This window comes from Trachypithecus francoisi, unplaced genomic scaffold, assembly GCF_009764315.1.
Source record: "Trachypithecus francoisi isolate TF-2019V2 unplaced genomic scaffold, Tfra_2.0 Lachesis_group20, whole genome shotgun sequence".
Classification (NCBI taxonomy): Eukaryota; Metazoa; Chordata; class Mammalia; order Primates; family Cercopithecidae; genus Trachypithecus; species Trachypithecus francoisi.
In genome coordinates, this window is record NW_022681466.1 from 62,577,637 (window position 1) to 62,591,306 (window position 13,670).

Here is a 13,670-nt window from a genome sequence, read left to right on the forward strand (position 1 = left end):
ATTAATTAGGAGAAAGGATGTAATAGACATAAAACAGCAATATCAGAAATGAGATAGAAATCACACACACACACACACACACACACACACACACACATCAAGGAAACCAAATGCTGGTTCTTGAAAAGATTTTTTAAAATTGATAAACTTCTAGCCAGAGTAGTCAGGTAAGAAAGAGAGAAGACACAAATTCCCAATGTCCAGGATGAGAGACGTAACATTACTACAGATTAGACAGATTCCCACAGAATAATATTGGGAATTTTTTGTTCCAGTAAATTGAACAACTTAGACAAAATTTGCAAATTCCTTGAAAGATACAAACTACCAAAAAATATTGATAAATTGGACTGCTTCAAACTCAAAAACTTTGCTCTTTAAAAAACTATATTAAGATAATAAGAAAGCAAGTCACAGGCTGGGAAAATATATTTCAAAGATACTTATGAAACAAGTCACAGGCTGGAAAAATATACTTCAAAGATACTTATTTCAAAGATACTTATGAAAAGGACTTGTATCTAGAGTATGCAAAGAAATCTCAAGACTCAGGTTTGGTGAGAAATAAATTCTTAGATTCCATAGGCTGCTGGCTGCTGGTTGAACTGGCCATTTTTCCAGGTCTCTTATATGAAAGGTAAGGAATTGCTTGGTAAAGAGTGGGACCATTGAAATTGGGATATCTGGGAGGATTCAAAAGGCTAGGGCTCTGTTAAGTCTCTGGTCTCTTCTAAAATTATCCCCATTTCGCTTCTTGTCTGATTAAACTATAGCTCCCTTTTAGGGAAAAGGCTAATCATTTCCCTCATGCCCCATCTTTCATTGTTTCTTCCTTAGTAACCAAAGTCAGAATTCAGCATAGCTTTTAGAATGAAATAAGGCTGGAAGTGGGAGGCGAGGTGCAGTGAGGGCTATCTAGCAGAAGCCTTAGTCTTAAAATGGGTGCCGGGCACGGTGGCTCATGCCTGTAATCCCAGCACTTTGGGAGGCTGAGGTGAGTGGATCACCTGAGGTCAAGAGCTTGAGACCAGCCTGCCCAACATGGAGAAACCCCATCTGTACTAAAAATACAAAAACTAGCCAGGCGTGGTGGTGCATACCTATAGTCCCAGAAACTTGGGAGGCTGAGGCACAAGAATTGCTTAAACCCGGGAGGCGGAGGCTGCCGTGAGCCAAGATCATGCCACTGCACTCCAGGCTGGGTGACAGAGCAGGACTGTGTCTCAAAAAAAAAAAAAAGAAAACAGAAATTTCTTAAAATGGGGAAATTTTTTCAGGGGATGAATTTTTTAGTCAGCCAAGACAGACAAAATATAATTTGGGATATGAGTCAATGTATTAATATGAATACATTCACCTATAGATCTAGTTTGAAAGTCAGCCTGCTGTGATTCTAAGGGCTTGCTGGTCTGGCCAACACAGTTGTGGTCATAAAGAAATGAAATCAAAATACACCAATTAAAAGGCAGGAATTCAAAGACTTCAGCAGGCAGGGAGGGTGGTGTGGCTTTCCCTTGTGTTCTTCCCCCACACCACTTCTCACATCCCCCAGTGCTTCATCCTTGCCAGGAGTGACAGATAAAATGAAGTAAGCAAAGAGGTCCTTAAAAAGTACTTCATGGGCTGGGCACAGTGGCTCACATCTGTCATCCCAGCACTTTGGGAGGCCAAAGCGGGTGGATTGCTTGAGCCCAGGAGTTCAAGACCAGCCTAGGCAACATGGGGGAACCCGGTCTCTACAAAAATACAAAAAAATTAGCTGGGCATGGTGGTGTGCGCCTGTAGTCCCAGCTACTTGGGAGGTTGAGGTGGGCAGATTGCTTGAGCCCAGGAGGTTGATATTGCAGTGAGCTGTGGTCGCACCACTGCACACTCTAGCCTGGGTGACAACAGAGCAAGACCTTGTCTCTAAATAAATAAATAAATAGCACTTCATGTCTGTACTCAAGTCAAACAGGAATTCTGCTGGATAGGGCTGCTGTTCAAATGAGGGTCTTGATCTTGGGGGCAATAGGAGAAGCCCAAAGTGGTCAATTAACCATTAGAGGTAAAGTGGACAGTCATGGAATCAAATCTCCAGGGATGGTATGACATACAGAGAATGCTGGCGGTGACTTGGTGTTCCAGAAGTTAAATTCACAGGCAGACTACTCAGTTTTGTTTTGTTTTTTCTTTAAATATATGGAGTTTCACTCTTGTTGCCCAGTCTGGAATGCAATGGAGCCATCTCAACTCACTGCAACCTCTGCCTCCCAGGTTCAAGCGATTCTCCTGCCTCAGCCTCCCGAGTGGCCGGGATTATAGGCATGTACCACACCATGCTCAGCTAATTTTTGTATTTTTAGTAGACACGGTGTTTCTCCATGTTGGTCAGGCTGGTCTTGAACTCCTGACCTCAGGTGGTCCCCCTACCTCGGCCTCCCAAAGTGATGGGATTACAGGCATCAGTTGCTGCACCCAGCTGTTACTCAGTTCTTAATTATTTCAAAGCAAAAATGCTCATACATAGAAAACTAGATATCTAATCTGCGTTAAAGAGTCTTAACTTTTCATCTAATTCCCTGACCTGATTCAGTTCATGAATCCAGACCCCCTTACATGACAGGATGGCTGGGTACTATTGAGGAAGAATTCTCTATGACTCCACATCTGCTCCATAAAACTTCCTCCCAGCCATTCCCAAAAGAAACTGCAGCCATTTGCCTGGACTGACACTCAGCCCCAGGCAGCCAGAACAACACCGGGTTTTGTCAGTCTCAACAGGAGCTTATGGTGGCCAGGTGATAAATGGATTCGTCACCTCAGTTTACATCTTGGCAGACCCAGTGGAAACCGGGTTCTTTCCTAGGATATTTCAATATTCTGAGTGTTTAGTTGACTGACCTCAGCAAGTAACCAAATGCCCACATTGGTTTCCCCTGGCCGAGTTGCATGCGATCCTGTTAAATTTCATATACTTACAGTACCTAAAATTACCTTAGTTATGTTTACTGTTTCTTTGTCTCTTCCAACTAGAATAGAAATTGCTTTAGGCCGAGCACACTGGCTCACACCTGTAATCCCAGCACTTTGGGAGGCCCAGACGGGAGGATCACGAGGTCAGGAGATCCAGACCATCCTGGCTAACATGGTGAAACCCCGTCTCTACTAAAAATACAAAAAAAAAAAAAAATTAGCCGGGCATGGTGGCGGGCGCCTGTAGTCCCAGCTACTTGGGAGGCTCGGGCAAGAGAATAGCATGAACCCGGGAGGCGGAGCTTGCAGTGAGCCGAGATCACACCACTGCACTCCAGCCTGGGCGACAGAGCGAGACTCTGTCTCAAAAAAAAAAAAAAAAAAAAGCAAAAGTGCATCCCTAGAAAAATCAGCAATAAGGTCACAAAGGCTTAAAACCTGCTGTGTCCTGATGCCTATCGCATCTCTACCCAGCTCGCCCATTTGGTACAAAAGGTTAATGGGACTTAGAGAATAACTGTATCTATCAAAGACTTAATCAAGTAGTGAGACCAGATGTGGTCTCCTTGCTGGAATTAGTAAATACAGCTCCTGACACCTGAGAATGAGCTATTGATTTGGAAAATGCATCTTTCTCCATGTTGATGAACAGAGAATACCAGAAGCAACTTGGTTTAACTGACAGCGTTAGTAGTATATCTTCAGAGGGACAGCATGGCTTTTTCCAGTAATTCAGAGAAGGAACTCCAGAGCCAGCATTACCTGGGTTCAAGCCCTGGCACTGCTGCTTACTAGTTGTGTGACCTTTGGCAGATTACTTAATCTCTCTGTGCCTCAGTTTCTTCACCTGTAAAACAGAGATAATAGTACCAGCCTCAAAAGTTTATTATGAATTAAATGAGTTAATATCGTAAAGTGCTTAGAAGAGTGTCTTGCCCACAGTTAAGTACTATATCAATGCTGCTCAGCGGTAATTATTAACTGCGATCTCTGCAGCTCTAGGATGAAATCAAGTCAGCACGTGCTTGATTAGCTCACCATTCCTCAGGACATCATGCTGGTGGTGCCTCACTGCAGGTGATATCCTACTGATGAGATGTAGCTAGAACTGTAATTATATGACTCCTATGGGCTATGGCCTCTCCTCCTCTAGACTTCCTGGCTTTCTTCTCTGACCCTGTGGGCCCTTGGAGCTTTTGGCGCTACCTGTATGACTGCTCAGCCCAAGACTCTGGACTTGCAAGACCTTCCTTCCACTAGTGGAAAAGAGCAGGAGTGGAGGATAAAGAAGGAGGGGCCTCAAACCTGGGAGACACTTTACGAGTCAGGAATGGGCTGTGACCATCAGACCAGTGACCAAGTGTAGGAGATCAGTCAGGGTGATGGGAAAAATTGTAGAAAGATGCAAAGCTTCTTGGAAGGCCAAGAGGTTTTACAAAGCTTCGGAAAAGGACTTGGCTGAAGGCAGTCAGATTCTCTTATTCGTTGCCTGAAAGCTTAGGTTAGATAATAAGGGGATGTAAAGAAACTTATCTAGATAAGTTCGTTTACTTAGGCCTTGGAACCTGGCCTTTTAAAAATGTTATTATTATACTTTAAGTTCTAGGGTACATGTGCACAATGTGTAGGTTTGTTACATAGATATACATGTGCCACGGTTTGCTGCACCCATCAACTCGTCAATTACATTAGGTATTTCTCCTAACACTATCCTTCTCCCAATCCCCACCCTACAACAGGTCCCAGTGTGTGACATTCCCCTCCCTGTGTCCATGTGTTCTTATTGTTCAACTCCCACTTATGAGTGAGAATACGCGGAGTTTGGTTTTCTGTCACAAGGAACCTGGCCTTTAATCATCCACGCAGGACTGCTCTCTCTGGGGAGGGCGACCATGCTGATTACCCACATGTGTGTTGACTCAAAGCCTTTGTCATTAAATCTGTGCTGAACAAATGCCCACAGGACCAGCTTGTCGAGGGCACGGCTGCTGACTCTTCACAGCACCCTCCTTGGGGTCTGTAAGTGGCCCGGTCCCCTAGCCTGCTCTTTCAGTGGATACCTGTGTCTGAGTGCCTTCCTTCATCCATCATTCGGCCAGGGTCTGCAGGTCGGACGTGGCAACCAGCCTCAGACAGCAGGAACAGATCCAGGCAGAGGATCTGAGCTTCCAGAGAAAGAATGGGAGGCCCCTTTGGGGCCCCTTTGGCCATCCTGAGCTAGCTCCATTTCTGGCTATGCTCCTCTCTAGCTCAATGGCTTTCAACTTTTCTCTAACTCCTAGCTGGAAATCCCCAGGAGGATCTTTGTGATAGGAAAAAAGCATCCAATGGTTCTCCCATGCTTTCTCCTCAAGGATCACTTGACCAGAAGCCTGCAGCCTATCATCAGATGCATGGCCAAGGTTGGAACCATGACCCTATTGCCTCCAACCCAGGCAGAAATTGGACTCAACCATTTCCCATGCTCTGTTCTCACAGCCTTCTACCAGGTCCTTCTAGAGGGAGAAGCGACCTCAGGGAAGGGCATGCAAGGGTGCCTCAGGCATCCTTGTTACAGACCCTAGATGGATAGATATCCATCAGGGGTCAAGTGTAATTACCTCTTCTTGAACCTCCACGGTTCAGAGCCTAGAGTAAATGTGTTACAGAGAACACTGCTAAGGCCTGGGACCCTCTCATGATATCCCAACAAACCAAGACTATTCTAAAGGCTGAGTCCTTAGCAGAGAGAAGCCAGGGAGGTGCATCTCTGAGTTCCAATCCAATCTCTTGGAGGAGGAAGAAAGTGAGACTGAGCTTAGGAAGAGCATGGAAACTGAATGTGACAAATTGCTCTGAGAGTCAACAGAAGAGAAAGAACCAGATAAAGCAGGAAGACTCCTAGACTCCTATTCACCCAAGAGGACTTGGACAACCATGTCTTCCACAGTGCCTAAGCGTACCTCAGTGTAAGACTTGAAGAAAACATGGACTTCTTTTGCAATGCAAACACACAGGTTTACTGGTATCCATATTGTCCTCTGGGGTCAGGTGGCTGGGTCTTCTTGCTTTCTCTGTTATCTCAGTTTTACCTTCTAACTGTTGCTTTGATCAAAGGTAAGTTGTCTTTTTCACTGCAGTAAAAAATGGACTCCATTCTTCCTTGTTTTTTTGTTTGTTTTTTGTGGTTTTCTTTTTGAGATGGAGTCTCAGTCACCCAGGTTGGAATGCAATGGCGCGATCTTGGCTTGCTGCAACCTCCACCTCCTGGGTTCAAGCAATTCTGCTGCCTTAGCCTCCTGAGTAGCTGAGATTACAGGTGCACGCCACCACACCCAGCTATTTTTTGTTATTTTTAGTAGAGACAGGGTTTCATCATGTTGGCTAGGCTGGTCTCAAACTCCTGACCTCAGGTGGTCTGCCCTCCTCGGCCTCCCAAAGTGCTGGGATTATAGGCTTGAGCCACCACACCCGGCCCATTCTTCCTTCTTAAGGAAAAAAAATGTAGCAGAGACATGTCAATGAGTCACACTAATATGTAAGAGGGAAGACTTAATTCTTGGGATCAGGTGTCTTGAACAAATGTTTACCATCAAAAAAGGAAGTATTTGCAGAAAAAGGACTGTTTAAGTACAGGTGACCTCAACTGTTGGGCCCCAGTCCTGGGGTCAGGCTTAGTAGCTTCTAAGTAAGAAATGATAGGATATTTGTAAGAGTCGCTACTGAAGAGTGTGCAGACCTTTAGGAAATGGGATAGTCAACTAATTATCTGTCAGGCAGATGTGGAACTTGTGTTTTTTCAAGTACAAGCCCTCCAGAGAGAGGCCTGAGGAGGCTTCCACTCTTTAGAAAACAGCAAGTCATTGGAACGAAAAGCACTTTTAGATTTTAGAAAGAATTCAAGTAACTACTTTCTGATAGCAATAGCAAGCAACGAACCAAGTTTACTCAGCAGGAATGAAACAAGGTCATTTATCAAACCTGAATAATTCAGACAGCCATGCGTGTTTCATGGACAGGATTTTATTAAAATTGTACATATATCTCATTTAAATTAAAAAAAGAACATTTTTTCTAGTATCAAAATAGTTATTTTTAAAATACCTTGAAAAACTTTAATACAATTTGTAATATATTAAATATTCACCTGAACTCTCAGCCATTTATCTCCCATCTCTCTCTGCTAGAATCTTGGCTTACCATCACTATCATTCTTTTGTTTTTTTCTCTTTTTTTGGTATATTTAATGCTTATCCCAGTAAAGCATTAAAAATAAAATATTTTTATTTAAGTCCACAATGTTTAAAAAAAAAGAAAGAAAAAGGAAAAGCCAATGACAGTATTTGACATGACTTTGAAGATTCTTATTAACCAGGCTCACCTTGTTTACCCACATCCAAAGCTCTTTAGTAAATACCAGTTCTTGCCCTGAAACTGGTAATATTGACCCAATAGCATCCTCTAGTGGCCAGACTGTAGCAAAGCACCCAATGATACAGGAAGGTTTTGGACCTTGGGTTATGTGGACCTTGGGTGTTAGAAGTCTAGATATGGAGACCCCCCCCCCCCAAAACACACACACACACACACAATTTTTAAGGGATTACAAGACAACTGGCTTCCTGGAAACCCACTTTCAACACAAGCTGCCTACAGTTGCTTGGCAAAGTCCCAAGAACGCCAGCGTCACACAATACTGATATGCTCCATCAAAAGCTGGACTCCGGTAAGGTTTTCTTTCGACCTAAAGAAAGAGTGTGGTATTTGACCCTCTGAAATGTGCCATAAGAAGCCTGCTCCCCTGGAACAGTCCTTTGTGACATGCCCAGTGCACTGCCTCTTGGGGCTCTGCTGGCTTTACGAGGGAGGCGGAGAGAGCTGGGAGCTGACCACACATCCCTCTCAAGCCGGCTGCCCAGGCCCCTGGCCAGGCCCTCTGGGATCCTGAGGGCAGGAGGTGAGCCTGGAACCTGCCCGTCCATGGCAGGACTCAGCCTGCCACTCACCAGGGAGACAGGGGGCACTTGTGGAGAGACCTCTGCCCTCTCATTCCTCCTGTTCTCCTTCTTCCGAAACACGGACCTCAGAAGGGTGAGTGTCCCCTGCAGGGGTCTGTCTAGCTCAGAGGTGCCTCGGCGACTGTCTTTGCTATTTCCAGAGAATCCCACATAGGGGGAGGGGGGGCTACTCTTGCTTCCCATCTGGAAGCTCTCCTTCCAGTTCATGGCCTTCTGACCCTCCGGTCGAGCTGGTTTCTCATGCTCCACCGAAGGCATCACAGTGAGAGGCAGGTCAAACTTTCTGGGAAGCTTGATATCCTGCCCTGCATTTTCTTTGAGTTTCCTCGCTGTGTTTGGACCATCTGAGTTTCCAGGGGCCAGACAGTGGTTGGGTTGAGCCGAGGGACAGGGCACCCCGGCTGGACCTCTTTCGATGGCCCGCCCACCATCTTCGCTGTTAGCAGGAAGGGCGAGGTTGGACCTCGGCGATGCTGACTTCTCATCCTCACCCACAGTGCCCGTCAACAGTGACACAATGGACTGGCTCGTGGACCGAGGTCTTCGTCTAGATTCCAAGTACTCCACCAACTCGACAGAGGCACCTGGTGGTTTCTCCTTGGATCCAAAGGACCACCGCAGAGGCATGGTCTTGAACGGTCCCTGCTTGGCTCGGGAAGTGGTAGGTGCCTTCATGCTAATGCTTCTGCCTTTCACGCCCCGTACCAAACGCCTGGGCTCCAACCCTCCTGAAAAGACAGAAAGACTGTCAGTGTACAAGCACCCTACAGCTAAATGCCAGTCATCTCACGTTCACTGAGCACCGCTGATGTGGGAGGCACTGCGCTGGGCACTGGAGACACAGCAGTGAAGAAGTCACAGAGGGTTCCCGCCTTTGGGGAACAGCAATGGTTTCACCCACTCTTCCTCAATATCCACTGACACGTTTGAAGCCACAGGGTAAGCCAGTGCCAAAGAAGGTATCTACATGCTGGGCAGCACAGACACCCGGCAACGCTCAGTCTCACGGGCATCTAGCCCGAAGAATGAACATGAGTTTCATCCATCTTTAAATATTCCCATGAAACGGAATGCCTAGCAAAAGTGCTGCTTTTCCAGGTCATATTAGGTCCTTGTATTTTTCAAATTCAAGAAACTGATATCCTACCCTGGGCTAAAAAAGAAGAAAAAATTGTATTTAAAAAAAAAAAAAAAAAAAAGGCAAAAACCGCAATTACTTTTGCACCAACCTATACAACTTGTAAAAATACATACACGTGCATGTATTATGCATGCATGTGAAAACATACAAATAAGAATAGAGAAATAGATGCCAAAAACAAGGTGTGGATAGGGCCATGGCAGTGCTGTTTGTGATGGATTTTTTTTTTTTTCCTATATCTCAACATTTCTAAAAGGACATGTACAACCAAAGTTATGTGTTTTTGCTTAAATTCTCAGTCTCGGGAGGCTGAGGCGGGCGGGTCACAAGGTCAGGAGTTTGAGACCAGCCTGACCAACATGGTGAAACCCTGTCTCCACTAAAATACAAAAATTTGCCTGGCACGGTGGCACATGCCTATAATCCCAGCTATTCAGGAGGCTGAGGCAGGAGAATCGCTTGAACCCAGGAGGCGGAGGTGGCAGTGAGCTGAGATCATGTCACTGCACTGCAGCCTGGGTGACAGAGCAAGACTCTGTCTCAAAAAAAAAAAAAAACAAAAGGAAAGAAATTCTCAGTCATCAGTCACTGTACCATTAAAATGCCTTGTTTTGGCCGGGCGCGGTGGCTCACGCCTGTAATCCCAGCACTTTGGGAGGCCGAGACTGGCGGATCACGAGGTCAGGAGATCAAGACCATCCTGGCTAACACGGTGAAATCCCATCTCTACTAAAAAATACAAAAAAATTAGCTGGGCGTGGTGGCAGATGCCTGTAGTCCCAGCTACTCGGGAGGCTGAGGCAGGAGAATGGCGTGAACCCGGGAGGCGGAGGTTGCAGTGAGCGGAGATCGCACCACTGCACTCCAGCCTGGGCGACAGAGCAAGACTCCGTCTCAAAAAAAAAAAAAAAGACCTTGTTTTACATGATGCCTGCAATCACTGAGAAAGAAATCTTCTGCTGAAAGACACAAAATCCACCTGGCACAACTGAAACACCCAGTCCACATGGCAGTCACACACATTTGGAGAAACACTGCAAGGTGACCTCTGAGCTCTGCCCCCCGGGTGGCCACTTCTTCATAGTGTCTGAGGGCGCTGTGGACTGAAGGTTTATGTCCCCTGAGAGTCATACACTGAAGCTCTAATCCCCAAGATGATGGTATTATAAGGTGGTAATTAGGTCGTGAGGGTGGAGCCCTCATGAATGGGATTAGCGCCCTTCTAAAAAGGGGCCAAAGAGCTAGTCAGCTCTCTTTCTGCCATGTGCGGACACATGAAGCTGTCTGCAGCCCGAAGAACGTCTCCAGAGCCTCATCATGCCGGCACCCTGACCTCAGACTTCCAGCCTGCAGAACTGTGGGGAAGACATGTCTGTTGTGGATAAGCTGCCCAGGCGTGGTATTCTGCTCTAACAGCCAGAACGAACTATGAAACAGAGAAGCTCCAAAAGGGAGCAGAACTGCTGCCATAAAACGCCCCCTGTTAGCAGCACAGCCAACACGATGTGTGACACAGAGAGGGGCCAGGGATTGTCAGGTGCGCGGGTGAGAGCTCAGGAAGGGCAAAGGAAGGAGGCGCAGGAAAGTGAATGCTGCAGGAATGCAGGGGAGGCAAGGTGCACATGGACCAAGCACCCCTGGAGAAATGACGGGAGTGGGAAGAAGCAGAAAGCCCATTACCTCCAAAAGGAGTTAGAAAGCATCTCAAGGATTTGACTTTCCAGGTTTTTCATAGAGAATGTTATATATATATATATATTTTTTTTTTTTTTTTTTTTTCTCAAAGCATTTCTTTAGATTACCAGTCATAGACACAATTTTACCCAAAATACTCTGTAATTTTGGTTTGGATTGACCCTATTTAATTCGCAGCCCTTGGGGGGAAGAAATATTCTGCAGTCTGAGATGTGTGTGAAGTTTCTTTCTCTTTTTTTTTTATCTCTCTCTCTCTTCTACAGCCCTGGGAAGGGCAGAAAGGGACGCTTTGTATTAGCAGGACAAAGCTGTGACTTTTAGCCTTTCAAAATGAGAGCATGTTGCCTGGAGCCCCAGCAGGTGGCGAGAGGAGTTGGCTGCTGCCCGAAATAGCAGTTCTTCCTTTCTTCCTGGTAGGACAGGGTCTGAGGCCAGGGCTGACATCAACGCCTGAGCTACATTTCATGGGAACCACAGATGCCCACGGAACTCGCGTCTCCTCTTTCTCAAGACGGCAGTGAAAAAGCATCCCTATCTTTATTCTCCTTCCACTTATTGGGCTATGATAACAGGATCTGAGACAGTGACGGCTTTAATAAAATTGAGAAATAAACAGCGTAAGAACACAAGGGAATAAGAGGCCTCCATGCTCATATCACACTTCCTCTCTACTAAGTCACTTCCTGCCCAGGGTGGGTGCAAGTCCCGGTACCCCTCCGCTGGGGAGATGGACGAACCTTCTGGGATGCTGGGAGACAGATGCTGAACACAGTGGTGTTCAGAGACCCCTGGGCACTAATTCTGGTTCAACCCCCGCCCCACCCCACCCCAAGAAGATTCTGTTTCCAGCCAGTCTGGCTTGAATGAGAACCAAGAAGAGGCTAGAGCCTTACACTGCATTAAAGACACAGGCAGTTACCTTCTTCCTGAAGGTGACATAAGCCCCGCAGCATTCATAATGTGCTCATTGGACCCCACAAGAGCCCCCCCACCCATGCAGATGGCACCAGTGCAGCTGACAGGCACAGTCCCCCGACACCCCCTCCACACTGCAGCTCTGGAGCCAGCAGGTGCTGCTTTGAAAACAGCCACATCTGTTCCTATCCCTGTGTGGCCACCTTGATTTCTACATGACTTTTTTATTTTTGGCTAATGCAATACACATCAATCCAAACTCATGTGTTTTGTGAACAGGGCTGGGGACCTCTTGGTGCCATGCTTAGTGCCCCCCCCGCCCTCCCACCACAGAACAAGACTTTTCCTAGTTGAGTACCTTCTGTCTCTTCCAGGGCTTCCATCATGCTTCATACATCCACCTGCTTACTCCTTCAGAAAATATTTAATAAGCACCTACTATGTGCCAAGGACTGTCTTCAATGCTGGGGATACAGTTGAGGGAAAATAATAGGATGCACCTGTCTTTATGAGGTTTGGCAAAAGCAAGAAGAATATATGATACCATACAATGCTTCTTTTCTTTTTTTTTTTGAGACAGAGTCTCGCTCTTGTCCCCCAGGCTAGAGTCCAATGGTGTGATCTTGGCTCACTGCAACCTCTGCCTCCCAGGTTCAAGTGATTCTCCTGCCTCAGCCTCCCCAGTAGCTGGGATTACAGGTGCCTGCCACCACGTGTGGCTAATTTTTGTATTTTTAGCAGAGATGGGGTTTCACCATGTTGGCCAGGCTGGTCTTGAACTCATGACCTCAAGTAATCCACCTGCCTCGGCCTCCCAAAGTGCTGAGATTACAGGTGTGAGTCACCATGCCAGGCCCCATATGATGTTTCTTAAGCCGTGTACAATTACTTCACAGCCTGATGACCATTTCTGCATGGAGGTCAGGGTGCAACCCAGGACAAGCCTACCCCCCAGCTCTCCTCTGGTCCCCATAAGAAAAAGCTACACTGATGAGTTGAAGCTTCTCCACCTCCGATATTGAACCAGCAGGACGAAGCGGGGAAGAAAAAGGCTGGCCGTCACACCACCAGCCCTTGGGAGCCAAAGCCACTGCCCCTTTCATTACTCCAAGAGCCACTGCCATGCAAGAGAGGGTGGAGCAGAAAAGAAAACAGCAACATGCATGAGGGGGTCTGGCAGTCCGAGAAGAATCAACAGAACCATCGGAGCTGGCCGCTGATGAAACAGAGCCACCAGCGGAAACGCGACAGTTTAAAATGATCAATAAACTTGCATCTCAAGGAAGACACCGAAAAAGCAGGGACTGAAAATCGTGACTGACCAAGAGATAGAAACTACAAGGGAGGCCGGGTGCGGTGGCTCTCGCCTGTAATCGCAGCACTTTGGGAGGCCGAGATGGGCGGATCATGAGGTCAAAGTAGCAATTAACAAATTGGACCAGAGCAGCAGAGTTCAAGACCAGCCTGACCAACATGGTGAAACGCCGTCTCTACTAAAAACACGAAAATTAGCCGGATGTGGTGGTGCGCGCCTGTAATCCCAGCTATTCATGAGGCTGAGGCAGGAAAATCGCTTGGACCCGGGAGGGGGAGGTTGCAGTGAGCCAAGATTGTACCACTGCCCTCCAGCCTGGGCCACAGAGCAAGACTCCATCTCGAAAAAAGAAAGAAAGAGAGAAAGAGAGAAAAAGGCGGGGGGGAGGGAGGAAGGAACGAACTACAAGGAAAAAGGCAGGAGACTCAGAAGACAGATCCAGGAGACTCAACAGCAAATCACAAAAACATCAAAAGCAGGAGAGACAATCATTACACAAAAACCAAAAGACATTTCTCTAAAGACAGGCCTGAGTCTGTAGAACAAAAGGCACCCCCAAGTTCTAGGTAAGGTTGAAGAACAAAAACCGGTGCTTAGGCATATTCTGGGAGAATTTCTAAACTCCAAGGTCAAGGGGAGGATCTTAAAAGCT

At 46.6% G+C, this 13,670-nt stretch overlaps 1 protein-coding gene across 2 annotated transcripts in view; it reads right to left on the reverse strand.

Moving 5' to 3' along the window:
• Positions 1–6,941: 6,941 nt before the first annotated feature.
• The window catches only part of USP43 (ubiquitin specific peptidase 43), an 86,159-nt gene continuing 79,430 nt past the window's right edge, over positions 6,942–13,670 (reverse strand). For both annotated transcript variants that reach the window (XM_033184564.1, XM_033184563.1), the window contains exon 15: positions 6,942–8,680. In XM_033184564.1, coding sequence (XP_033040455.1) covers positions 7,644–8,680 — 1,037 coding nt within the window. In that variant the 3' untranslated portion in view covers positions 6,942–7,643. The remainder of the gene's footprint in view (positions 8,681–13,670) is intronic.